The sequence below is a fragment of the Lacerta agilis genome, chromosome 2, assembly GCF_009819535.1.
Source record: "Lacerta agilis isolate rLacAgi1 chromosome 2, rLacAgi1.pri, whole genome shotgun sequence".
Classification (NCBI taxonomy): Eukaryota; Metazoa; Chordata; class Lepidosauria; order Squamata; family Lacertidae; genus Lacerta; species Lacerta agilis.
This window is the reverse complement of record NC_046313.1, coordinates 73,763,652-73,791,316: the sequence shown is the minus strand read 5'-3', so window position 1 is coordinate 73,791,316 and position 27,665 is coordinate 73,763,652. Positions and strand designations below refer to the sequence as shown.

The following is a 27,665-nucleotide window of genomic DNA, read 5'->3' as shown; positions in this document are numbered from 1 at the left end:
TCAGGAATGCTTTGATGGTGTTTCCTGCTTGGCAGGGGGTTGGACTAGATGGCCCTTGTGGTCTCTTCCAACTCTATGATTCTATGATTCCTTCTGCCTGTGCGTGCCTTATTTTATGACTCAGTGAAGTGCCAGGATTCATGATGGTGGTGAGTGACTAGAGAGCAGAACTAAAGCCCACATCAAAGGCGAGAGCCCAAGTTAGAGCTGCCCCTTGGGGGTGTCTGTGTGAATATTTGTAGCCTGCTCTTTTGAGCATGGCTTGCCTCTAACTCTGCCTTCCTTGCATGCTACTCACCCGCTGGCGGAACACAGTAAAAAGTGATTCATCTATGAGCATCATAAGAGAACAGTGGAGCTTTCTTTTATTATTAAAATAAAAGATGGATTAACAAGAACATTCACTCCTCATTACGAAGCCATGTGTTACTTAGATTAATGTTTAGGGGGGAAACTGCCACGGACGAAGCACAATACAAGCTCATGAGTCATTTGCTGTCGACACCTCTCGGGGAAGAAGTTGATCATGTTAAGCTGCCCTGAGCAATTACACCCAAGTACTGTGGCCAATGCCTGCCCCAAAATGGATTCTATAAGTACACATTTTTGTTATGTAAATAGCAGCTGCATGGAAGCTTGAACAAGTTCAGAACCATAAGGGCAGGCAGGGGCAGCTCGCTCTCTTTCTTTCTGTGCCAAAAGATCCCCCCTTGACAGCTGCTATTTGCATTTCAATAGAAGTTCTCATTGGTGCCAGTGTAAGAAACCGGATGATGCTGATATAACAGACAACTAAACCATCTCTGTCAGAACCAGATTTCTGGACCAGCAACTGCACATTAGTGCCAATAATAGTTGGCCTTGGTATGTCATTGCTTCATATGCTATGGTAGTGAATGCTTGCATACTTGTCTGTAATATGGGACTCCTCAGTTTGAATATGTTCAAATATAATGGTAAAGGCTGTGCTAATATACCCATCAGCTTGTGCATGGAAATTTCAGTCTTTCTGGTTGCTGCAAAATAGAGTGCCCCCCCCCCACACACAGGTCAACTTTGACAGGAGGGCAGATTCACTCATCTATCAGTCACCTGACACCATCATGACATCAAATGATTGATAGGTGGGTGGCCCCCCAACCCCCAAAGGTTCCCCACTCCTGTTATATAGATATAGTAACATAAACAAAGTACAATGCACCAAGCACAGTATGTTTACCCATTTTCTTTAATTTTTAAAAAAGGAATAAGCAGACAAAATGTTGTGCTTCCTTGAATACCAAATAAAAACATTCTTTGTGTAAAACAGTACATAAATCTGGGCTCTTCTTTACTTATGAATAATACTGCATATATACTTCAGAAAAGGGCATTATTGTTTACTGCTGCATATCAAAAGAAATAATCACAATATCATTGTTGTTTATCTTCATATTATTTTCCAGGGGGAAAAAATAACAACAGAACTAGTCAGGAATTTCAACCCTTCCCCAACACTTTAAAATAAAAAAATAAAAGCACAAGTGTTAAATGGGTCAAGTATTAAATGTGCACATTTACAAGCACAGCAAATTAGAAACACTGCTTTAGACCATGCCAAACCACATGTATGTGTATAAAGCTATTAGTGAAGTAGTTCATAGCAGCAGAGTAGGAATCATATTCCATAAATCATACCTGTTGGGATGGTTGGATGAAAACATTCCACATGTAACATTCCATATCCATGAACCATCTTCTCCTATCCACACCTCTTTGGAAGTGGGAGTTACTTCTATATAGGGTTTTGGCAGAAAGATGCTTTCATTTAAATGAGTGTGGGGACTACCTCAAATTATTTGGATTATGGCTGGCTGATGTGGCAGTAATAAACGCATGCATTGAAACATATCATTGCAAACTTTGGGAAATTCTTAGAAGTGAACAGTTCCAGTGAGGATGATCACTTAAAACTATTTATTGTAGGCATCCAATACTTACAAATCGCAGACACATATTTCTCAGAGATTCACTTGAAGACCATCCCTGTGTTTGCACATAATGCTAAGTCAAATGAGCAAATGTGTGGACTCCCAGAGAAGAGACCACAATCACTTTGCTCCTTTTTGGTTGTTTTGCTGCTGCACTGAACTAAACCAAACCGTGGTTTGGTTTACCATGTTGTTTAAATCCAGGTTCCTGTTTTACCTCTTCGAGACAAACCACACGCTGCAAACAATAGGTCAAACATGGGTTACATCTCATGGTTTGTCTGGAGAGAGTGAAACCATGAGGCCAGGTTAGGTTGCAGTGCAGCAGCAAAACGATTCGGGAGGACCAAAATAGCCATGATCTCCTCCGAAAAGCCATACACTTGCTTATCCACACTAAGCCATGATTTGACTGAGTGTTACATGCAAACTAAGGCAGTGAATAAAATAAGTTCAGAAATGCAGAATAGTCACCTTCCAAATCAACAGCTTGATTTTCTTTTGACTCATACTTATTAATTCTAGAACTTGAAAAGGTCAGTGCATTGATTTAAGCAGTGGATAGTTGTCCAACCAAAGTGTGTAAATAATAAAAAAAACACCAATAATAATGATTTGTTACTAATTATTATGGTCAAGAGATTCAAGAAGAGCAGTATATGGTTTTCCTTCTCATTTTTTTCCTGAACCTATAACACCTATGGAAGGAAGAAATGAAACTGCAAAGGTGCAGTTAAGGGATTATTTGAACCATTAGTTATAATTAGTTCAATAAGGTTGACAGGCGAGATGGATGACATACAGCATCTCTGAATATGGACCATTGAGTTCAATGAAACCTACGCTCATGAAAATATATATAGGATTATAGCCTAAAAGTAGATGGGTTTTGGTCTCTGTGTTGCTCCCCATTATGCACTTCTGAAGAACTTGTTCCTTGTAAAGTAATACACATCATGGTTGTTCTTTATAGTGGCATGCTATTTTAAGGTTGTTACCAGAAATAGTATGAAAACTGGTGCTTTAGCTATACAGTATACAGATACGCATGGTGAAATGTGCCATAAATATTGAAGTAAATTCACTGCAAAAAGCTACTTTGAGTCTAGTAGCCTAGCTGAGAGACTCTATGGATTGGCCAGTCCCTTAAACAACATAATTAATGACTCTCAACTTTGTATAACATTCACTCCTGAATTCTAAGTCCATTTTATTTGTATTCAGGTGCAAGTTAAAATCACATTACCTATATTTCCCATTTGTAAAACAGGCTACATATGTATTCTATGCTCAAATGAGTATCAGTTTCACAAATACTTAAGACAAAAGGCATTCTGCCTGTGGTGGAAGATTTATGTTATCATGGATACCTGTCCAGGAGTACTCGGAATGTGTCAATATAGCTTACTTATCATAAAAATGGTTTTAATCTACTTGCCCTGTTAGACCCACAATCATGCTGATTGACTGGTAGCTGGGTGCATTTTTCCATAAAGCATTTAAGGCATGCATACTTATATGGATGGATTTGAGATTCTAATCTATTTTTTTAGTAATTATGTATAGTGGGCCCAGGTGGCAGCTATTATAGATATAACAACAAGGAGTACAATGATATATTAAAATGTCATATAAATGTTTTGTATTGTCCCTATCACATTCATCAATGTTTTTAAGAACATCTGCTTACTTTCAGTAGCTTTTAAAAAGTCCTTATGGATACCAAAGCCTGACTCCATCATCTCCTGCTGTCCAATTATACCTCACTTTCAATGTCACATGCAGAATATCATGCACAAATTCATACACATTTCGCTGTGAAGACATGTAAATATCCAAATGGTGAGACATTTTAAGCAGTCACTGGGGTCAAGCAAAGAAAGATAAAACGTGGAAGTTTTTTAAAAAATCCTGTGATACAGCACCTGTGAATTCAAACTCTATTAAGGTCACAGCTATATTAATAGTTCTTTTATATATAAAAATATTTTTTAAAGTGAGTTCAGTAAAAAATAACTTCTACAAATGTGGTTAGCAAGTCAGGGGAAGCAGGATATTGAGATGTAGTTTTCCCATTTTGCTCCAAAATGAGGAGGAGTTGCCTTCCCTGCTTTACAAGTCAAAGACATGATCCACTAAGTAATGGACATCCACAGAACAACTACAAGAGTGGCCAAGAGCTGTCTTATGTTTAGAAATAAATTAACTTCTTTTCTTGGAACAGAAGACCCCGTGATATTTTAGAAGCTGCTTTTGAAACCCCTGCAAGCTTCAAAGATGACTTCCATGAGGTGTGGGAGCTGCTGTTCAAGACATGCAGGTCCAAAGTCTAGCTTTGTCATCCAGCTAGTCAGTTATTTGGGCTGCGTCCAATGGGCAAGGTAGGAATCAGATCCAGAGAATTGTTCACAAAGGCATTGGGTGGTATTCAACTAAATAAATGTGCAACTGGGATGACTTCTACTTGTACATCAGGATTTCTTCCTACTCTTTTCTTCCATTGTGTGGTCTGCAGCATCCCCAAATTTGCTCTGGATGATTGAGAGAATCGCCCAAACAGATTTTGGAGTGGGCACAGAAGGAGGAGAGTGCAAAAAAGGAAGAAGTCATGTTTCAAAAGCGGAAGTCATTCTGCTTGCACAAAGCACTACTTAGCACTACTTAGAATACAACCCTTTGCCTCCAAACCTATGACAGCATGTTTGCAAAATGTCAGAGTTAAACATGGGCAATTCAGGTTGGTTTTTTTATTTATTTATCACTTCATTCAGTAGAAAAGCAAAAGGTAGAGGAGGGTGGCTGGTGGGCTGCATTGGCTTCCCTCTGTTTGGACACTGATGTCCCCACTGTGTTTGTACCATTTTATATTCCCATAATAAAGAGAAACAGAAGAGTTGATGGGAGAAAGAGGCAGCAGGCAGGTATCTGACCCAACAACATAATTCAATGGGTAGCGCACACTTCAGAATGACACTCAAAAATCCACATGTGACGGAGTGCCTTTCACAACCACACTGGTCACCACAAACTTGCTGGTTCATGCATGTTACTGACAGCTGACAGTTGCAGTGGCAACTTGTGGCACAACAGAACTGGAGAAATCACAAGGTATAGAGAATATGAACATATTGGGGCAGTGGTGGAGGAGTGGGGTACACTGGCAGATGAAGGTAAGTGCTGGGAACTGAGCCAGAGGGGTGCGTGTATGAAAAATAGAGAATGAGAATGAATTGAGGATGAGTCAGGTACATGCTTACGTATCTGTGTGAATGAAAGAAAAAGGGTATACCTGCCCACTTTTGATGTTGGCTTAGCCCATTGCTAGTACAGGTATGCAGTTCCCATTCACCTTCTTCCAAGGAAATACAGACCTCAACTTTAAAAACGTTGCCCACCCTGATGGAAGGACTGCCAGGGTTTGAGTCTAGTGACATTTGGCAAACCCATTCACTGGACTGGGCCCAAATTCAGAAACAGAGCTACACATCCAAAGACAATTCCCTTAGATATTAATAGGAGACATTGTAATCCCCTTTATATACATACAGTAGAAGCTGAAATGGTCTGAGATGCTCACAAATTAGAATGTGTGTAGCTATACAATACCATACCATTTTTCTTTTTTAAAAAAAACAAAAGTATAAAAGTTTTACAACACATTATACAGGTCCTTCTAGGATCTATAAAACACTTACTGAAATCACCATATTACAAGGCACCACTAACAATTCTATTTCATTTTATATATATATATATATTTATATTTATATATAATCGTTACTTATATAATAATTAAAAAAATCACTTTTAAACAAGTATACAAGTTCACTTTAAAATTAACTTGTTAATAGTTGTGCAAAACAAGCTGGCCTCTACAATTAAGTGAAGTATTTAATTTATTTATTTACTTATTTATTTATACAAAAAAACAACAACAGAAGAAGAAGAAGAAAGTTCTTTCAGAAGTGCGTCTCTTTTTCTGTGATGGCTGAAATGTTGCCATCACCTTTCAGTTTGGCATCGCAGTCATTTACTGTAGCAGCATATGCACCTGCTCCACATTTTCCTCTCATCTTCAGGTCTGGGCTGGCCACAATCAACTTTCTAAATCTCTGGGGGCAGGGAATGAAGAAAATGGAAGGCATTAGCCATTTCTGTGACCTGGTCACAAGCACACTCCATCCAGATCAGGGGATTGGAACCTCCAGTCCTCTCTATCTGACTCTAAGGACTCTTCCTAGGCCACACCCCACCATTCACTCTGCCCCACATCCTTCTTGAATGCTTTTGCCTGGCAGGAAGCTATCCCTGAGCTGTAGTGATGCCTCTTGCTTGCCTGGATCAAGGTCTGTGTTTTGTGGGTTCAAATACCTCTGACCTTTGCATGGCTGGAATGTAGCCTACTGTACAAAAGTAAGAGTCACATCAGTTGGTCTGTCCACTTTTGCCTCTGGCCCCCAGAAAGTTGCCCATGAGTTTTCCTGACAAGTGCTGTCTGCCCATCCTTCTTAGAAAAACCTTCATATTTTGCCCCTTCATGTTAGGAGCAAACATTAACTAAAGTTTCCCATGTTGTCTGAACTGGAAAATTATGGTTAACAACTTCAGAACAAGCCAGGATATTAATCCACCTTCAAACTATGGTTTAACATCCTGGCTTGTTCCAAATCTGGTAACCATAGTTAGGAAATGACCAGAGACTTTCTGGTTCAGTCACAGTGCAGTGCAAAAGGAGAGGCAAATAGTTTGTGCATGCAGGGGGAAAGCTTGTACTAATGAGACAAAATACGCTCATCCAAACCAGGGCAGAGTTGAACCTACCATTGATATTTCTAATGTTTTAGTCACTGAACATCTGTGACAATGCAACCCACTGTTGTTTTCTTTTTCATAATTATTATGAAACTTCCCAGGATCACAGCCAAAGTGGATACGTGGATTGTTGGCTACAGTTACATCATAGAATGCATCTGGATGCATAGACACTAGCTTAGTTTTCGTAACTTCTGAATAGCTGATTGTAAGCAAAATGTGCAGCATTCAGCTCAATATGCTCACCTACTCTATCAAGCAATAATAGTCTGAAAACATTCCTTACCTCTAAGATAGTTCCTTCTGTCTTCCACAATTGAATACAGATCCACAAAGGAATGCAAACCATGGAGGAGAGAGCCATCATCCACCCAATTCCATAACCCCAGTCTGGGTATGTATAAACGTTGTTGTATTTCAAAGGCTTGTATTTCACCAGGAAAAAGATGAAGATTCCCTGAAATGGGAGATGGTCATTTTATCCATTTTTGGAAACAACACACAGATATTTAGGAAACTTATTCACCCCAGTTCACTGAATTGCTACATTCAGCTTTCAAGACAGGTAGCAGGCAGGCAGGTAGGCTGGCTTCATTCCTTCTGCTGGAACTGCCTTTCACATTTAATCGCAGTCTTCATTTAAAGACCATAGAAACTGGCCTCTCCCCCCCCCCCACTTGACAGCAAGTTACAGCTGTGCTGAAGAGACTCATGGGAGGGCATCTGTTTTGTGGCTTGAAAGCACTTCTGCACACACAAGAGGGGGTCATGATTCTCTCGTGCCCCACCAGCTGTATCACCTCCAAATGCATCACACGGTATATCACTTTTGAAGGCCCCTGAAAAATTGCACCAAGAATGGGACACCCCTCCCCCCCCCACAAAAGCCCCAGGGTGTGTGAGGACCACACATAAGCCTTTGGATTCCAGCCTTTAGTTTGTGTTCAGTTCAGTTTCACGGTAAGTAACAGCATAGTAGCATACAATTGCTCCAATAATATCTACACATGAATTCATAATAGACACCTTGAGTGCACATGAAACCACTATGATGTGGGAACATAAATGTGTGAACACATAAAAAGAAGTTGTCATACCTCATCATATTGTATGGGGGTGGGGGAAGAGGAAGAGGAAGAAAAGAAAAAGTAGGGGCTACTGAAATCTAAAACCAATAGCAAAGAAATACCTAAATTATTTAAAATAATGAAATAAACAACATCTGCTTGAAAATTAAATAAGTTTTTAAAATCAATGTTTTATTTAATTTATGAGGAATTGTTGCTTTTTTTTTTTTTACTAATACCAGGAAGTTAAACTATTTTGCATTTTGGAGGTGTACTTCCTGTCCCAACACATGTGTGTGGCTCCATGATTATGCTCTATTTCTGCAAAATTATTTCCTTAAAGTCTTTGGGGAAAGGTACTGCCAAGGACCTTACAGACTGCTCTACCATTTTATCACACATATTTTACTTACAGCGCAAATGCCAGGAGTGAGGAACATCCAACACCATTTAAATAATGCCAGTGGTCTGTATCCAATCATATCTTCAATGTTGTCATAAAAACGATTGCTTCCTGAATAAAACCAATATGAAAATTAATAGAAAATGAACACAGGTCAACAGGGCATATGTGACTGGAGTGATGTAGTTTCATTAGAATTTATGCTTTCATTCTTAGAATATTCCTTGCCTCTGCCATTGGCAAGGAAACCCTAAAAACACAAGGTAAATGCAGTTGGTAGGAATGAGATGAACCCCCCCCCCTTTTCACAATCCCATTCACAACTAGCATATATAAGAAACGTTTTTGGGAGGGCCTGCTGAAAAATTGAAGCCCTCCTTTACCTCTAGTGGTGTCTGCAGAGATGATACAGCAGCTACCTTCCCAGCAGCTGGAGACCTTTGGTTGACATGTTATTTCCCCCAGAATTATTTACCCCTGGAATGATGCTATAGAATAACATAATGTCATTCTGAGAGAACTACTTGATGAAAAAATAGCAAGCAGTATGGAGGCTGCCAAGTATTTACCCAAGAACTCCCTCAGAATGATGGTATGTCATCCAGCGGCACTGAGACGGAAAGAAAATGGTGGCTGGAGCTTATAGACACCAGGAAGAGATCTGATAATGTCACTGCCACAGGCAGTGTCTAGCATACTTTTTCCCAAAAGCAAAACAAAAATAATTGAAAGAGTTATCAAAGGTAAAGGAGGGAATCTGAAAGATTTTTTTAAAAAATGTTCACCATTTTATGATTCTTCTTTACATTCCAAAGCTCAATTTCTGCAGTGAAATTTCAGCTGAGCACTAATGGTTTTAGTATCCTCAGCATTAAGAGGGAGAAGGAGGTGAAAACACCACACCTCTGCTAGGTGGCTATTCTGCTATCCTTGAAGAATAGTACGGTTCCATTGTATCCAGTGGTTCCTCTCCGCTGACTGAAGGAATGTAAGTTGATTTTCATAGATTCCTCCTTTCTTCTGCAACCCCTTCACCACCAATCATGTTGTCTTAAAGGTGCCCCAACCCTCTGCAGTAGATTTGGGAAGGGTGTTGGGAATCAATTAAAGTCACCTCTTCCCGTTTCTGCTCTTGGAAGCTCCCACTGGATCAAAAAGCCTTCTATCAACAAAGGGACATGGCTGGATACAAACCCAAATGGTTTGGCTAAATTTAACTGCACAATTAACAAACAACATGTAGTACTAACATAAACCTTGGCATCCAGAGAAAGGCATGTAACAGAACTCCACATATTACAATTGAGTGGAGGAAGTGTGTGCAAGCCGTGTTTTTTCTAGCAATGCTCCCAGCATAGAAAAAGGACTTGTGAAGATGAGATGTACAAGCTACAGGCATAAGAGCAGCAGATTTATCTCAGACTCACAACTTCCTTTTCATATGTTATATTAGATGCATAATTAGAGAAAGTACAACTTGTATTGACTCTTCTGGTACTATGAAATGAAGATTCACATGTGAAAAGGATCCACCAGAAGGGGAAATATATACAACTTGCAATATGAAAACAAGACCGTGAAAAAGACTGATCCTTGAAATCCACAGGATGATGTATGGCAAGGTAGGCAATGGAAAACATGGTAAGACTCATTTTAAAAATGCATGATGTGATTTCAGAATTAGCCCCAATGTTTCAAGAATTGCCACTTACCATAAAACCAGCCAATGCAGACGCATTCAAATATAGCAACGAAAAGAAGACACATTCCACTGGCTGCGTAGGAATCAAACAACTGGAAAACATACATTCCACCCTGGAAGATAAACAGTTAAAAACAGGAAAGGAGTGTGAATAATACTTTACAGCTGAAATAAGGTTTCCCTCCACTTGGGAAATTTCTAAACCAGCCGATATTTTGGACTACAGCAACTATCAGTCCCAGGTGGATGTTGTAGTTGAAAACACCTGGAGTGCACCAAGTTGGTGAAGGAGACATAAATTATAAGCCTGCTTGTTTAGGTTTAAGAGTCAAATGAGATGCAATGTTAAATGCATGCTTGTATTTATGGGACCATTAAAAGCGAACATCATGACTGATCATTCGCAATGGAGGAGGGATTTAATGATTTCCTCCCCTGTTCCTTTCCACAGGGGGAAAAGCTCTCCATGCCTGTTGTGATCTTGAGAATTATTACTCCACCACACAAAATATACCATTAAAGAAAACCACGCTTTTTAATATAAAAAACCCTGCATGTTTGTTTTGTCCCTTGGCAATCCTTTGCTTTGGTATGTTTTATATCATGTTCTTCCCTCCTTTTATTTTATTTAAGAATTGTATTGCCAGAAGGGTAACAATATTTAACCCAATAAACTTCCCACATTGCTTTTTGGAAACAGGCCCTTTGTCAACATTAGAAGGCAAATGAAACTGTGAGAGACACAAAAATCTCCTGTCTTAAAGAAGTTCTTCCTCACACCTTGTGCTTATTTTTGGAGTGTACACTTGATAGTGATGGTATTTGTCCTTGGCAGCAGGTTGAGACACCACATGAACTATGAATTCTCCTCCTCCTAAACACCCAGGAATTTTAGGGCAATATCTATTGCATAAAAAGTCTTAAACAGTATCAGCCCATAAGCAGTGTACATTTCCATACACATAGTAAACATCTGGAGTGGAAGGGGGGGAGAAACAGGCGAAGATGTCTTATACTTTATGATGACAGAGCACTAAGCATTGCTCTTTTGAGATGTGTTTCCAACCGCATATATTCAGGTTTAAGTTGCTAATCATTGAAAACACTTTTAGTCCCTGAAGTACATTATATGAATATTCAGATTTGTTCAGTTGTGTGTTGCATGAGCAAGTACAAAACCACAGACAGTATTCTGGGTGAATGGCATCTATCAGGGTGCATGGAACATTTTCATGAAAGGGTAAGATATGAATGTAACTTGTAAGAACATAAGAAGACCCTTCTGGATCCAGCCAATTTGCCATTTAGTCCATAATCCTGTTCTCACAGTGGCCAACAGATGCTCGAGAACAAGAACATTATCCTCTCCTGTGGTTTCCAGCAACTGGTATTCATAAGCATACTGCCTCCGAACATGGAGGCAGAGTAATCTATGCTCCCTTAGCAGATCAAAATCTTAATCTATGTGCTAGTCCTATTGTGTCGCTGACACCCGTATCTTTCTTATAATAACAGCAAGTAAGAAACTTTAGACATTGTCATATGAGTGCATATGGTGAAGGACTTGGGAATACTCTAAAGCTTCCGAGTCAAAAGTTAATCTTCAGCAGTCAGCCCAAGTCAGAAATATCAAATGGGACACTAGCCATTTATCTTCCCAGCTAATTATTGAGGCTGTCTTGAGAGCTGGCCTAGATCCAGGCTTTGCAGTGGCCTACTGAGACTGAAATTCATTGTACAACAAACCCTCTTCAGTATTGCTTTCAAGTGCTCCCAAGGAATCAAGTCCTCTTGAACAGGAGTGAATTTCTGCACCCTACGCCAAGATCCTTGGAACGTTTTGGAAAGAGCTCTAAAGAAATTATTTACATGATGGAATGTTGCACAACAGTGCCATTTGGTGGCACATGATGCACACTGCAACTTGATTTATACTGCAGAGTGCCTATTTCACAGCATACATTGCACTCTTCCCGGCAGCAGAAACAGCAGCAGCTGCCCTGCTGGGATTTGGAACAATTTGCTTCTCTTTTTCCTGCAGCCCATCAAAAACAGTTGGGTAAGCACGAAAGTACTGAAGTAACAATTGAATGCTATGGGTCCATTCTACACAACAGAATGGGGAAGATGAATTAATCACCATGAAAAATAGCTTATTCCTTAGCCTCAAGCAGGATTGCCAGCCCGAATCCAAACAAAGCCAACTAGGAGTTTGAGCCTGACTCTGAAACTCTGAGAAGAGTAACAACTGAACATGGAAACAAGGTGGACTTGCTTGAAAAATACATTGAAGAGGAAGGAGAAAATTGAAAACAAAGCTGGATTGTATTTCTATATGGCAATTGATGGGGAACAGCAACAGTATTGAGGGGTTTATTGCTCTCCTTCCTGGCTTCCCTTGGGCAACTGTTTGATCACTGTGGACTCAGTGCTGGACTGGATAGGCCTTTGGTCTAAACTAGCTGTGTGGATGCACACTTCAGTGTGGTTATGCTTGTGTGGGCAATAATATGCTCAAAAGATTGAAACTAATATGTAAAACATATTGGGGTGGTTGCAAAATGTCTGTTCTACAAAGGGAAGCAGTCCTCCTGTTTGCAGAAGGGACTCCAGCAAGAGTGAACTTTGACCAGAAGATCCACTCATATGTACTGTATTTTTCCATGTATAAGACTATGTTTTTTCCCTAAAAATGTTTAGTCAAAAATTGGGGGTCATCTTATATGTGACTGTTGAATGCACAGGGGTTCGGGTTCTGGCTCTGGTGTGGGTGGCTCAATGTCAGGGGTGTGGCTGAGTCGGATGGCTGGGAAGAGTCTAACTCTGTAGATGAGGGAATGCAGTCACAGATAGAGCAAGAGTGGGTTAGTTTGACCCCCCGTCTTCCTGAGTTTCCAGCCGCAGATAAATAGTAGACTCAGAAGGCTTGCAGTCGGGGGGAGGAAACAGACGGCCTTGAGGGGATTGCTATGCAACCAGAAGGGAGGCAGCGTTTAGAAGACTCTTCATTTGAGAGTGGAGGGGAAGTCCATCCACCTTCCCCCCAAACCAGGAGTGCTAAAAGGGTTAAAATGCAATGGAAGAGCAAGGGAGGAAGGACTTGACTTTGGTGCGATTCGTGCTGCGGAAGGGGCGGAGATTCAGGAGTGAGCAACTTATTACCAAGGGATGCTGGATCGATGCCACTCTGTGTGCTAATTGTAAATAAACGTACTATAAACCTGCCGGAGATCCTGACACTCAGGTTTGGGCTCTGTCTCTGGCCCAATTTTTTCATTTTGGGTTCAAAAAAAGAAAGATCGTCTTATACATGGGGGGCATCTTATACATGGAAAAATACAACTCTCTATTTTTTTTTAATTGAAAGGCAAAGGTTGGAAAGCTTGGACAAGGTTTGGGTGACACGCCTATCTGATTGATGAAAAGGTAAAGATTCACAAAGGGTTTTTAGAACATATAATTAGAAAATCATTATATAAAATTTGGGAAAATATAAAAAGATATTAGAACCGAAAATACCCTGGTGGACCTCTCTATTAGAGATGGTAACAGTGAAAAAATTGAATATGAAAGAAAATTGGGCTACATATAAAATTTTATTGCAAGAATTGAATGGGGAATTGAAATTAAAGGATTATTCAGAGATTAAAATTCATACTAATGATTGGTTTCAATATACCCAAATTAATTACAAATTAGTTAAAGATAAACAGATAGGATTTGAAAAAGAAATTTCTAAATTAGATATTTAATTCAAGAAAATTCCAAAAATATATCTAAATTATATAATTTGATTTTAGAATGGGAGACAAAAGATGAATTAGTCAAGGCCTCAATGATCAAATGGGTACAAGATTTTGGCAAAAACATTATGTTTGAACAATGGGAGAGGTTATGGCAAAAAGATAAGTTCTCCCCGTGCTATATTTTAAAGGAAAACTTCCTCAAGATGCAGCACAGGTGGTATTTAACACCAGAAAGGATTGCCAAGATGAACAAAGGCTGTAGTGATGTATGCTGGCGATGTAACTCTGCAACATGCTCTCTGATCCATATTTGGTGGGACTGTCCCAATATTAAGCAATTTTGGGAAGTCATATATAATGAAATGAAAAAATATTCAAATACTCATTTAGGCAGACGCCGGAGGGATTTTTATTAGGAATAATACCAGAAAGCCTAAGAGAAGCTGATAGAGTATTGTATTTATATGCAATGGTGGCTGTGAGGCTTCTGGTAGCAAAGAATTGGAAGAGTGTCCTGACGCCAATTAAAACGGAATGGCTAGCTAAATTAATAGAATATTACAATGTGGTCAAATTGATGGGAAATATTGGAAGGATCTCAAAGGAGAAAATAAAGAAAGAGTGGAAGGCATTTAAAGAATATCTTAAAAACTATATTGAAAAGCCAGAATTATTATCAGATTAAGGCAAGTTCCGTGATTAGCATAAGGAAGATATGGAAGATGAAATTTGTAATGATACTTGGTTTTTATAGTCTTTATAGCAATGAAGTTTGGAGTAATTAGAAATATATAAAGTTAACAATATGCAAGGGAAATTAACAGAGACCAAATGACATCACAACTTGTGTGATTGGAAGTCTATCACAATAGGGGTGTGGGTGTAGGGTGGTGGTGGGTTTTTGTATTGTGGGTGTATGTGTTTTATCATTAATGTTTGGTGTAAGGCTTACATTGAAATTCTGTGTGTATGAATGATTGTATGCAAGGTTTTGTGTGTAATATTGTTAAATTTTTCTAATAAAATAAAAAAATAAAAAAGGAAAGCTTGGTATTCAATTTTAAATGGGCATTCAACAACCTCATTTTTTTTTGTTCTAGTGAAATACTATTGTCTCCCAAATTAATAATTAGCCTAATAATAATATCCAATACAGTATGCTGTGCACATTTAAATGTTAACATCCTGAAGTACAAATTCAGGATGTCGTTATGTAGGAAACTAGTCATTAAGAGTAGATAATAGATATCTATAGCACAATTACTTGGTCATATTACAGAAAACCCCTAGCAAGATGGTGATTAATGATCTGTTTTCTTCTAACAGCCTCAGGTATGTCAATGCATGTAATGAATCTTAAATGTATACATTTGTTTATTTACATCTTACTAGTTAGGCAGGGAAGGATCTCTACTGATCCTGCAAACTTGTGGAGAAAATGTCTGCCCTCAAATCCCTACTCTAAGCCATTCCATCTTTTGTACATGCCTTAGCTTCTCCAAACCCTGTTTATTCACCCATTATTATAAATTATATCCTACCCTTCAATGCAACTGTCACTGTATTGTAAAAATACAATAAAATATGATGCCATTTAAAACCACATATAAAAAAACCTAAAAGGAGCAGATCTATAAAATAGCACAATAATTAAAAAGAAAGAAACAGTTCACTCAGATTGGAACAATAAATGGTAGTGCGCTGAACATTTTGCAGGGTTGAATTCAAAGTCACGCTATAAGCAAGGTTTCTGTGTATGCAAGCATATCCACTTCCCAATGGAATGACCCTCCTCCCCCTGTGTGTTGTTTTGGGGGTTCTCCCAACACTCCCGGAGCCAATTTCAGGGAGTTTGCTGAGGGAGGAGACGGGGAGGGGAGCCTCATTGCATAAGCAGAAGCCCTTGCACAAGGCTTCCACTGATGGGGTTCATTAGGTAAATTCCACCAACTATTTTAATTTTCAGCAACTTAAAAGATGGTGGGGGGTGAAACAGATGTTTAGGAAGAGGCCAGGGAGTGTGAGAATTTCAGAGACTATTCTCAGCGAGAAGGGCAATGTGTGCTATTCCACTTGCAGTGGAACAGAGCTCTTTAAAAAAACAACAGCATCTCTCCTCACAGCACTTCCTACAGTTTCCAAGTGACCACAGGGCATCATGTGACCATGCGGACATTCTAGGAATTCCTGTGAGGCTGCCAGCCTATATGTGAAGAGTCCTGCATTGCTGCAAGAACACCAAGCCACTCATCTCTTTATTTAAAACTAGACTAACAATATACCTTAGAGCCAAAAGCAACAGATGACCATGTTCAATTGCCATATATCAGATAGTGAGGGTGATGTGTGAAGTAAAAGGCTCCTGTCGCTATAATACAACTCCACAGTTCCTTTGAGGAGTTTTTATCTTTCCAAGTATGTTGTATTTTGTCACAGACAACATTTTATCAATATTTTGTTGTTCCAGGCGTCTATTAATCCTCAACTAGTTTTGCTTAGAATTTCTAAGGCTGTGCTCACATTGTTATTTACTGCAGTTCCAGCGCACTCCCACTGCTAGTTTTTAAACTGGGCTCAAATGATGTTAGCCACAATCCACCTGTGTCCCGTAGCTCTTTGATGTGTTTTGCTTGGAACCAACTTCCATCTGATTTGAAAAGGGAAGCCGTGGCTTTTGCATGTGTGAACATGATGGCACATGTGCAGATCAAAGTTTCACTCAGTACGGGGAAAGATATCACTGAGTGTTTCAAGCCATTAGTGTGAACATAGCCCAAGATAAAAAAAAAGAATGGAAACAATTTTCTTCCCCACCATTCCAAATACAAATAAATATATCTTACCTCCGTTAACATGATTAGACCAAGGAAGAATGATACAATCGAAAGAGCAAGAATCAACAACTCTCGTCTGTATCCCCTCCGGAAAACCTTTGGGTACATATCTACCACGGCTGTCACGAGACTTTCAACACACACAAACTGGACAAAGCAAATGCAGGAAAAGAAATGACACATAGAGTAAATGATCTACCTCAGCACATGTCAGTGCACTATATGCTTATATATATATGCATTATTTATAGCCCGTTCCTATATTCAGCTTTAAGTATCACCACTAAAGATAGCACCTAACATGCCATACTTGCTCCCACCTGATAAGAGCTCTGCATGCCTTTCTTGCACGATGGCATTTCCTCCACGCTGACCACAGGAAAAGTACTGCACCAGGCACTAGGCACTGCATTAAATGACAACCCAGTGACATGAGTAACCTAAGGTTTATTTATTTATTGAATTTGTATACCGCCCTTCATCTGTAGATCTCAGGGCAAGGGGTTGAACTAGATGACACTTGGGGTACCTTCAAACTCTGCAGTGCTATGATTCTATCAGTGCTCAGGAGCTATCAGATAGCTGGGATAGCTCAGTCGGTAGAGCATGAGACTCTTAATCTCAGGGTCATGGTTTCGAGCCCTATGTTGGAGAAAAGATTCCTGCATTGCCGGGAGTTGGACTAGATGATCTCTTGTGGAACCTTCCAACTCTACAATTCTATGATTTCAGTTGATATTTCTCATGTCTAATCCAATACTTCCTGAACCATGCTGCTAGCCTGCTCTAGTCTTAAATGTATTTTCTGCTCTTTAGTTCATCGCCCCAGTCCTGCTAGAACCCATCCATATGAGTGTCTCTAAAGTGAGTGTGTAAGACTGTATAAGAATGAGTTCTGTACTTTATGATTTCCAACCTTATGCAGCAGGGCTGTGTGCATGTAATTCCCCAAAACAGCTGCATTCCAACCAACTAGATCAGGGGTCAGCAACCTTTTTTTAGCCGTGGGCCAGTCCACCATCCCTCAGACCATGTGGTGGGCCGGACTATATTTTTTTTTGGGGGGGGGGAAATGAACAAATTCCTATGCCCCACAAATAACTCAGAGATGCATTTTAAATAAAAGCACACATTCTACTCATGTATAACACCAGGCAGGCCCCACAAATAACCTGGAGATGCATTTTAAATAAAATGACACATTCTACTTATGTAAAATAACACTGATTCCTGGACCATCTACAGGCCGGATTGAGAAGGCGATTGGGCTGCATCTGGCCCACGGGCCTTAGGTTGCCTACCCTTGAACTAGATGTTTTGGATAAGAGCTAGATGCAGTCCCCACCACTTTAGCTTTTAAAAGAGGGCTCTGCATACTCATGTCCAGTATAAGATTAGGGCTCATAACTTTTCATTCCTATCTTATAACCTTGCTTCTTACTCACCTGTGGGCGACACATTAAAATAATAAAATAAAATGAAGTACAGTGAAGCAAGAATTCAGCAATATTAAGCTGGCAATTTAAATTAGTTTTTATATTTAATTTAAAGTTACAGCTTGATTTAAATTCAGATCTCAGATTAAGTTACACCTGGAAAGGAGGTTCTAAAATGTATTTAAAGCCATCTTTGGTCCATACCTGACTATCTAAACCAAGGAATATCAGCATCATGAAAAACAAAGTTGCCCATAATGGAGAAAGAGGCATCATTGTTACAGCTTTTGGGTAAGCAATGAAAGCAAGCCCAGGTCCTGAAAAAAAGGAAAGAAATTAAATAGGAATTCTTTATATGGTGGTCATGCACAGTGGGGCGAGATATAAATTTAACAAATAATACATAACGATTAAAGTACGCAATATCACTCTTATATCAAATACACTTAAAAATAATAATAAATGTATGCTTTTAGTATTTACCTGATTCTGCAACTTCTGCTATGGGCACTCCCTGCTCAAACGCCATAAAGCCAAGGACTGAAAAGATGGCAAATCCAGCCACAAAGCTTGTCCCACTGTTCAAGCAACAGAGCATAATGCAGTCTCTGCGGAAGAAGAGCAATTCACTTGTTCTCAGTGTGTGGCTTTGCTTCACCTATTTTTTGGGGGCTACAACAGCTTTGAAATTTAATACATATGTAGATCAAGACACCACGGTTATTAGAAAAACCAGACAATGAGACAGGTGTTTTGGTCACCTTAGAGCAGCAATAGTGTTCCTTCCCCTCTGCAGAGGTTTTATTATGGTTTAATCTTAAATAAAGTGGCCCTAGTACAACCCAACCTCTGTGCCTGTCTCTTTATTTGGCCATCAAGTTGTGATTGGCAGGCTTTGCCAATAGGCAGGGCTTCCTCACCGCTTCCAATTCTCCACTCAGTATCTAGTAAGACAACTTCCAAAACAATCCTTTGTGGATCTGCAAATATTAGTTTCATGGGTCTCAACATAGCTGAGTTCATAGTGATGCAGATACGCTTTAAGGTCAACAGAGAAAACTCTTAACCTTAGAAGAAGTGACACAAACCCTTCAGAGATAATATACTATAAATGCAACAGTGGTACATTTTAGTATATGCAATAAATATTTATGTGCAGGGTTGCTGCCTGAAGCAGGTTTATAGTCAGCTTTGTTTCCAGTGACACACTTGAGGTAACCCTTTTTTTTTTTTTTGATACTGATAAACAGAAGAGGCCCAAGGCTTTTTGGTACCTGAGGCAAACCACAAAATGGCATTCCCCTCCCTGCCAGGGAAGAAGATGTGAGAGAAGATCTACATCAGGAACAAGGGAGGAATGAAGATCTACATCGGGATCTGCTGCCCCTTTGGATCCTGCTGCCTGAGGCAGTTGCCTCACCTTGCCTCATGGGTGATCCGGCCCTGCTGATAAACCATCTGTTTTACCAAATCCTGCATATGATTCCTTCACATCTTGATGGATGCTGTTTGAAAAGCGTGAGTAAATGTTTACAATACAATTTGTAATTTCACAGTAGTCAGTAAAAGAGGAAAAATGTAAACAAAACAGACTTGTGGCACCTTAAAAGTAACAAGTTTGTTTATTAGCCTTTAAGGTGCCACTAGACATTGTTCTTCTTGCGACAGCTTAACAAAGCTACCTCTCTGGAATTTGTTAAGAAATGTGTTAACTTTGCCCAAGGCTCAGATAAGAAACATTCTCTACTCTCATGATAAGACTTCAATATTGATGAATATTATGAGTTGGCATGACTTACAATGTCAGGCATGACAGAATAGTTGGATCTACTACATAATATTGGTTTATCTTGTAATTTACTAAAATAAGTCCTGGCCTAAGGCATCATTTCTTAATGACTGAACTGATAGATGGTAAAGAGGTTCATTTTAATGTGTAAAGAATCTTACATTTTTTCAGACTGGCTGCATTAAAAATCATTATAATAAATACCACTGATTAGGGGAAAATGCAAGATTGTGCTTCAGATATTTGTATCAGTTACAATAATTGTATGGCGTCTGTTTAAACTGGATATTCCTCCCTTCCTATTTTGCATAGTAAATAGAGCAACAGACCAGCTGAATTTGTAGTTCAATAAACATGGTGAGTGAACAGGATAGTGGGACTTTGCAGCCTATGAATAAAATTCACGCTGACTTTATTTTTGCAGTATATTTCGAATTCCTTATAGCAGCTTAGCGACATCCGATTAACATCTTAAACTTTCCTCCCAGAAACCTTAGTATGTTTTATGCAAATGTTTTAAATGACTAGGAATTGGGATTTTTAAAAGGGGGAATTTGAAGGTAAAATAGTATCAGCTGCATTATGAATCGAATTAAAATTCATGAAAAAATATATTTGGTATTTAATGTTCTCAAAATATTATCATAGTTGATTCTCCATCTGAGGGAATATCTCAGCGGAGTTTAAGAGTCTCATCCTCTGACAACTAAGCTATCCCAGGATAGAAATCAAATTCCCCATGTGATATAAATCATTTTTTAAAACATTTCTGTACACACACACACACACAATCTTATTAACAAAAATTAAAATTATAATGTTTACCTAAATAATGTAGTTTTTATGAAGAAGAGCTGTTATAAGTAAACAGACCAACTGGTCCCAGAATCAACTGAGTGATCAATCACTTATTAATACACCATAGTAGTCTTAAGAAAGAACAAGCAGATGATTCTTTAGAATTATGAAAGATGAAACTAAGAGGTGAATTAAGGGCATGTATCATGTGCTGGCTTTACAGTTAAAGGGGATAAGCATTAAAGTATACACTAGAGGGAGCCAATATACCACTGTCAATTTTCTTTATGAAATACAAGGTTATTGTCACATAGCGGTACCTAGATCTTACGGCTGCTGTGTTATAGCTTTTAAAAAGTGTTTATGAAATGGACACTATTCTTGTTCTATCCATTACCTGCCATTTTACAAACACTCAGAAAATCAGCATTCTCCAAAGGGTATACTATGTAAATTTTTCACCCCCAAAATATGGTACCAAAACCATTAGCCATTCCATGTAATTTAATGCACTGAAAGATGATACCACACCTGCAGTGAATCCTGAACAAATTCACAATTTTATACTAGTATGGCACCAATGCTAATGTACCACCACGTGGGACTCTAGATTAATCTTTGTCATAAAAAAGGGGTTGGGCGACATAACTTTAGCCATATATTTTCTGATCAGCACAATCCTCTACATGTCTACTCAAAACAAGTAGATCTGAAACAAGATTTTGTTTAAGTAGTAAAAGGAATGTTGGTATTCCAGTCCAGGTTTGTATTTGTTTTTATTTTGTTCTGATTGTTGTATTTGTCGATGTTCTATTTGTTCTATTGTATTGTTCTTTATTATGTGGGAAACCAATAAAATCTTTGTTAAAAAAAAAAAAAAAACTTAAGTCCCACCCTGTTCAATGAGGCTTCCTCCCAGGTAAGTGACTGAAATCTAAGTACATGGAAAAATATTCACAAATGATAGCGTTTGTGCTAGTTAATTTTTGTATAATGCATGCATCATACATGTGCCTAAAATACAGTTAATGTATTATCTATTCTATATTTATCTTTATAACTTTAATAATGGAACATTAATTCTTCCTCCCAAAATCAGTTCAAAAGCAAACTGATAAGTAATGCTCAGAACCCTTAAAATGTCATTGTGTGAAACACAGTACTCAAGCATGTGTGAATATATGGTTCTGTGTATCTAACTAGTATATATTCAGCTCTATGCAACTATACCACTGCACACATAAAATAACTTTTGAATGCGCAAAGGAACTTCTCCTTCCTCCCCTTCCCTTGCACACCCCCTAAATCTGCTTTGGGAGTTCCTGCAACCCTCCAACGAAGATTTAGCAGCAGAGTGGGGGGCTGGCGGGTATGTGAGGAGAGGGGAAATTCCATTGCAATCACAGTTGTTCCACAAACGCAATTATTTAGTTGGGTACCTCAAACAGCCATGTACATATTTGCCAGACTAGACCACACAACAGAAAAAAATAAACATGACTGTAATCGTGTATTACCTGTAGCAGTTATTATTGTAGTTGTTGTAGCTCCCTAAGGCTGTCAAGCACCCCAAGCAGATGGCATAAGAGAAAAATATCTGTGTTCCAGCATCCACCCAGACCTGCAAACACAAAATAAAGCAATAATTACAAAAAGGTTTTTTTTTAAAATCCTTGTGGCTATAAGGTAAACAGATAATAAATTATTAGAAGAGGCCTTGAAATTACATTCTCCAGTGCTATCCAGGTTTTTTTTTTTTTTGCAATTCACTTGAAATTGCAAATATTACATTTTTTCAGACCAGTGTAATAGACTTGAATGAGGAACTTCCTTCATGGGTATATAACGGTTATCATCATTCTGTTTCTTCAAATTCATTCTGCTGTTTGTCACCCATACAGTGTCAGAACCATACCTATGATCCAGAACCATATCCAACGGGTTCAAACAGCAGTGGCTCACAGTTGATAGACCTATCCCCTGTGAATTTGTTTACATCTCAATTTAAAGTAATCTAAGTCAGAGGCCAGGGACCCAGGTGGTGCTGTGGGTTAAATCACGGAGTCTAGGGCTTGCTGATCAGAAGGTCAGCGGTTCAAATCCCTGCCACGGGGTGAGCTCCCGTTGCTTGGTCCCAGCTCCTGCCCACCTAGCAGTTCAAAAGCACATCAAAGTGCAAGTAGATAAATAGGGACCGCTCCAGCGGGAAGGTAAATGGTGTTTCCGTGCGCTGCTCTGGTTCGCCAGAAGCGGCTTTGTCATGCTGGCCACATGACCTGGAAGCTGTCTGCGGACAAACGCCGGCTCCCTCGGCCTATAGAGCGAGATGAGCGCTGCAACCCCAGAGTCGGACACAACTGGACCTGATGGTCAGGGGTCCCTTTAAGTCAGAGGCCATTGCTACATCTTCTGGCAGTAAATTGCATAAACTTCTTTTACCTCTCCTGAATCTACTGCCAAGCCACTTCATGGGTTAACCCTGAATTCTAGTAGTGTGAGTCCAGGGTCGCAGGTTCGATCTCCATAAGGGTCAGCTGTATATTCCTGCATTCCTTCCAACTCTTATGATTTTACTCTACCCACTGTCTCCATGCCATGTACTTCCCCTCACCATTTTCCCATGGCAACTCCAGCCCCTTCTCCTTTATCATTTCAAGTTTAACTATACAGTGGTACCTTGGTACTCTAACGGCTTGGCTCCCGAACAAATCAGCTCCCAAATGCCGCAAACCCGGAAGTGAGTGTTCCGGTTTGCAAACTTTTTTCAGAAGCCGAATGTCTGATGCGGCGTCCATGGCTTCTGATTGAGTGCAAGAAGCTCTTGCAGCCAATCGGAAGCCACGCCTTGGTTTTCAAACAGTTCTGGGACTCAAATGGACTCCCGGAACGTATTAAGTTCAAGAACCAATGTGCCACTGTATTCTTTTTTAGATGAAGGAACCAGAACTGCATACAGCTAGGGGAGGACTTTGGTCTTTCAAATCTCAGTGGAGCCTTGTGGAAGCCCAAAATTTGGTGGCCCTTGACTCTTGCCTTCTGTTCTTCTCAGTTCATTGCATCAAAGTTGTGATTCCCAGTGGCACCCCCTAGGCTCAAAACCCAGTGCAGTGGAACCAGTTGTGCTACCCTAATGCCAACTCTGACACAGCATTCCAGATGTGGCTGAACTGTAACTTATTCTATCAGCACTAACATATCTTCAACAGCTTTCATTATAAGTAACTTGCCCTAAAGTTTCATGATAGTGCCTAAATAAGTGACAGTGCAGTCAAATAAATAAAGACAAATATAATTACAATTGTTTTAAATTAGTGAATATAAAAGTTATGGTCAGCATCAATGAACTGTAAAACCATTTCTGCTTCTTTTGTCGATCACAGGAAACTGCATTTGGAACCACAGGGAGTTTCAAAAGCATTTTGTAATATTGCATACAGGTCAGCTACCCAGAGATAAAACAAAAAATCCAACCATGGATAATACTCCTATCTAGCAATTTATTCTGTTTGTAAATCATTTAACCATTAAAATTTCACAACAAAATGCTTAATGCAAGATAGAAATTGGATTGAATTACCAGTTGTCTCATGGAACTCCAAATCATAAAAAAGATAAAACGTATTTTACATGTCACTTCTAAGAGGCTCTGATTTCTCAAGTTGTTGAATGATGGAAGTGTTTCTGTTTTGAAGCACTAGTACGATCACATTTAATTTGTGTCACAAGTTAAAATGGTTTCACTGCTGTCATGATGAGTAAAATATAGCTGATTACATCTGTAAAATGTTCTACTTCATAGTGAGAAAAATGGATACGGAACACATTTTAACTAAGAAGTCTGGAGATCTCATTTCTTCAACAGCAGTTCTCTATATTGCATGGCAAACCAAAATGGATTTTTAAAGATCATTTGTGGGCTAAAGTGGTCTCAAACTCTTGGAAATAACATCTCACAATTCTTTAATTAGGTGGAATATTGCAGCAATCCCCCCCCCCACAATGCATTTTCAAACATACTTCTCACCAGTGCCATACAGAAGCTACCTTTGGAATTAACACTTGTATCAGTGGAGTAAAATTGATATGTCAGAATTGCTGTGATTTCATATTTGCCAAATAGCTAGAGGGAGGGGGGAGGAAGATAATTGTTTTGTTTTGTTCTTGTTTTTATTACGTTGTATGCTTATTATGTTTTTTTTTTTAAAAAAAAAAATCTTGTATTTTATGCTGTGAACTGCCCTGAGATCTACGGATGAAGGGTAGTATACAAACAAACAAACAATAAATAATGTCTGCATCGTTTATAAGGAGGACGGTATCTACTAGATCAACTTGATTCCATAAACCTTTGCTACCAGTCCAGAGACCACACTTTTGGAAGCTGAAAGAACAATGAATTTGAAGAAATCATTTTGAAGCCATTTTTGTCTAATTCTTTTCAGAGGGGGTACCAGCCTCAGAACTGAGAAGGGACAAATTTACCTTCCATGGAAGAAAATGAGGAATATCATGTGCACCTAATTATGGACCCTGGCACAGTGCAACTGGTGGCAGTGACGCCACAGCAACATCAATAAATGACACAGGACAAGAGTGTTGGGGTTGAAAAGGCAACAACTTTATATATAGACGTCAGTTGGTTTGGTGTAGGCACTGGGTGTGTATCCTGAAATCAAATATCCCAACTGATGGTAGATATTTTTTTCAGGGTTGGTTACGGTTAAAGGTCACCCTGCATCATGAAATGCCTCTGGGTGACCATCAGGAACACCTGAGAGGGACATTGTGTCCCATTAGACTCTGAGCTGGGCATCTGGACAAGAAGCACCCCTCAGACTCTCTTAAGGGGATACCCCACAACCATAGGACAGGGGTGCACCGCCTGGACTAAGAATCCAACCCAATGCCTTTTCCACCAAGACATTGTGACAATGCCTATGAGGTAGGCACAATACGCAGATGTGTCCAATGCATCTGCAAATAATCATTTCTCCCTGGCCCCAAATACAGAGACCGAAAGCATCCCATAGCAAGGTTCAGCAAAGGCATGCCTGCTCACCTTCAGGCAGCCCAGAAAGCATAGAAATAAGGAAGGGAAGGTGGGGAACAGAGCATCGACCAACTGTGACAACCAGAGTGCATTCAGCTTTCATAGCCAGGAAGTCGACCACAGAGAATAATTTCTCCCTCAGTTCCACTTCCCAGCCATACCCCCAGCTCACCTGCAATTGGCCTCACAAGTAAGTACCTAGCCACCAGTGCAGTGAGAGGAACCAGGCGCATCACCTCCCACTGTGCCAAAGACTAAGGAAGGGAGACCAGCTCTGTCATGGCGTCATTGTGGCCACAACCACCACACCCAAGAAAGGGCTTTGCAAGCCGAGTAGAGCCAGGAGCGGTGGTGCCATAGTGACATCAACAAATGACACAGGACAGGTGTGTTGGGATTGAAAAGGCCATAACTTTGTTAATTACAGATGTCAATTGATTTGGCATAGTCATTGGTGTGTATCCTGAAATCAACTATCCCGACTGACGGTAGATGTCTTTCCAGAGTTGGCCAAGGTTAAAGGTCACCCTGAATTGTGCAATGCCTCTGGGTGACCACCAGGATCACTCAAGGGGGACGTTATGACCCAGGCTCCCTTAAGGTGATACTCCATGGCCACAGGGGGAGAAGTGGGGAATCTCTAAAAACTCTGCATAAACAAATTCTCCAGGCAGGAGTTAGGTTTGGGGAGGAAGCCTCCACTCAGTTTTAAAGAATTTCCTCCTTCTAATCAGCCCACCATACCTCAGCTCTCCTCCCAATTCAGCAGGGTTCCTGAATCCTCATGGTGGGTTTTTGGAAAGAGGAAAAACTATTGTATATAATATTTTGAAGCTCCAGAGAAAGGGGGTGGTAAAAATAAGTCATTCAAAACTTCTTTTTTAAAAAAGTGATCACAACAAAGCTGCAAATTACAAAGCTGGAACTACAATGGATCTATTGAATGTAATGAAGTGACTTGAGGAGATGAAGTGATATCTTTGAAACATGCCATCATTGCCAGCTGCTTTATATATCATGGTTGTAAAATATTAGAAACAAGGAAATCTAGCAAATCTAACAAATTTATCAAGCGTGTTATTGGAATGTACATTTGATGGTGCTGATCGCAAAGATCAGAAAGCAATGCTCACAAACACATTCCTCAGTGAGTATAAGAATCTACAAGGGGTCAATATAATAAAGGAAAGATTGTTATGTGATGAAGCGATCATTCATTTGGTATGGTTGCCATATTCTGAAGAGCAAAAAGAGGGCACTTGCCGACTTCCACTTTTAACTATGGATCGCTATGGCGACTCTCATTTTACATACCCATGAAAAAGAGGACATGTCTTGGAAAAAGAAGACATATGGCAACCATATATGGCAACTTAATAGTACAATTCACAAGTACTATTAAGCCAAACTAATCAGAAATTAATAGCTTACAACAACTGGAACTGTGAATAATTTGCCACTTCGAAAGATTTCCTAGTGATTTGCTGTTTACTTTTCTCTCTCCCACCCACCATGCCTAAATAAGAACTCTTGTCTAAGTATTATGAATCACAATAAAGAATTCTGTGACAAAATTTTGCAGTGTAAAGTATCTTCAGGATACTCCATCTCCCACCAGGTTTCCCAACCCTCCTCCCAAAAAACAGTCAACGTTCTCATTGGAGATTTGGAGTCTGCTGGTGAGTCCCTCTTCTACCTGGATAGTTGTATTATTATATATGATTTATTCCCGAAGAATAGAGGTTGAATAGAGATGACTTTATCCAATTTATGAGACAAAGACTCTGGGGTTGCGGTGCTCATCTCGCTTTACTGGCCAAGGGAGCCTGCATTTGTCCACAGACAGTTTTTCTGGTCATGTGGCCAGCATGATTAAGCCGCTTCTGGCGAACCAGAGCAGCACATGGAAACGTCATTTACCTTCCCACCGGAGTGGTACCTATTTATCTACTTGCACTTTGATGTGCTTTCGAACTGCTACATTGGCAGGAGCAGGGACCGAAGAACAGGAGCTCACCCCGTTGCGGGGATTCGAACCGCCGACCTTCTGATCGGCAA

At 39.6% G+C, this 27,665-nt stretch overlaps 1 protein-coding gene across 1 annotated transcript in view; it reads right to left on the bottom strand.

The window, feature by feature from the left end:
- Positions 1 to 1,210: 1,210 nt before the first annotated feature.
- The window catches only part of SLC6A11 (solute carrier family 6 member 11), a 93,825-nt gene continuing 67,370 nt past the window's right edge, over positions 1,211 to 27,665 (bottom strand). Inside the window, exons 8-15 of the mRNA XM_033140772.1 lie at positions 22,075 to 22,178; positions 18,454 to 18,578; positions 18,175 to 18,287; positions 16,544 to 16,681; positions 9,965 to 10,067; positions 8,263 to 8,363; positions 7,069 to 7,239; positions 1,211 to 6,082 (exon numbers count right to left, since the gene is read on the bottom strand). Of these exons, the coding sequence (XP_032996663.1) occupies positions 5,930 to 6,082; positions 7,069 to 7,239; positions 8,263 to 8,363; positions 9,965 to 10,067; positions 16,544 to 16,681; positions 18,175 to 18,287; positions 18,454 to 18,578; positions 22,075 to 22,178 (1,008 nt within the window). The 3' untranslated portion in view covers positions 1,211 to 5,929. The remainder of the gene's footprint in view (positions 6,083 to 7,068; positions 7,240 to 8,262; positions 8,364 to 9,964; positions 10,068 to 16,543; positions 16,682 to 18,174; positions 18,288 to 18,453; positions 18,579 to 22,074; positions 22,179 to 27,665) is intronic.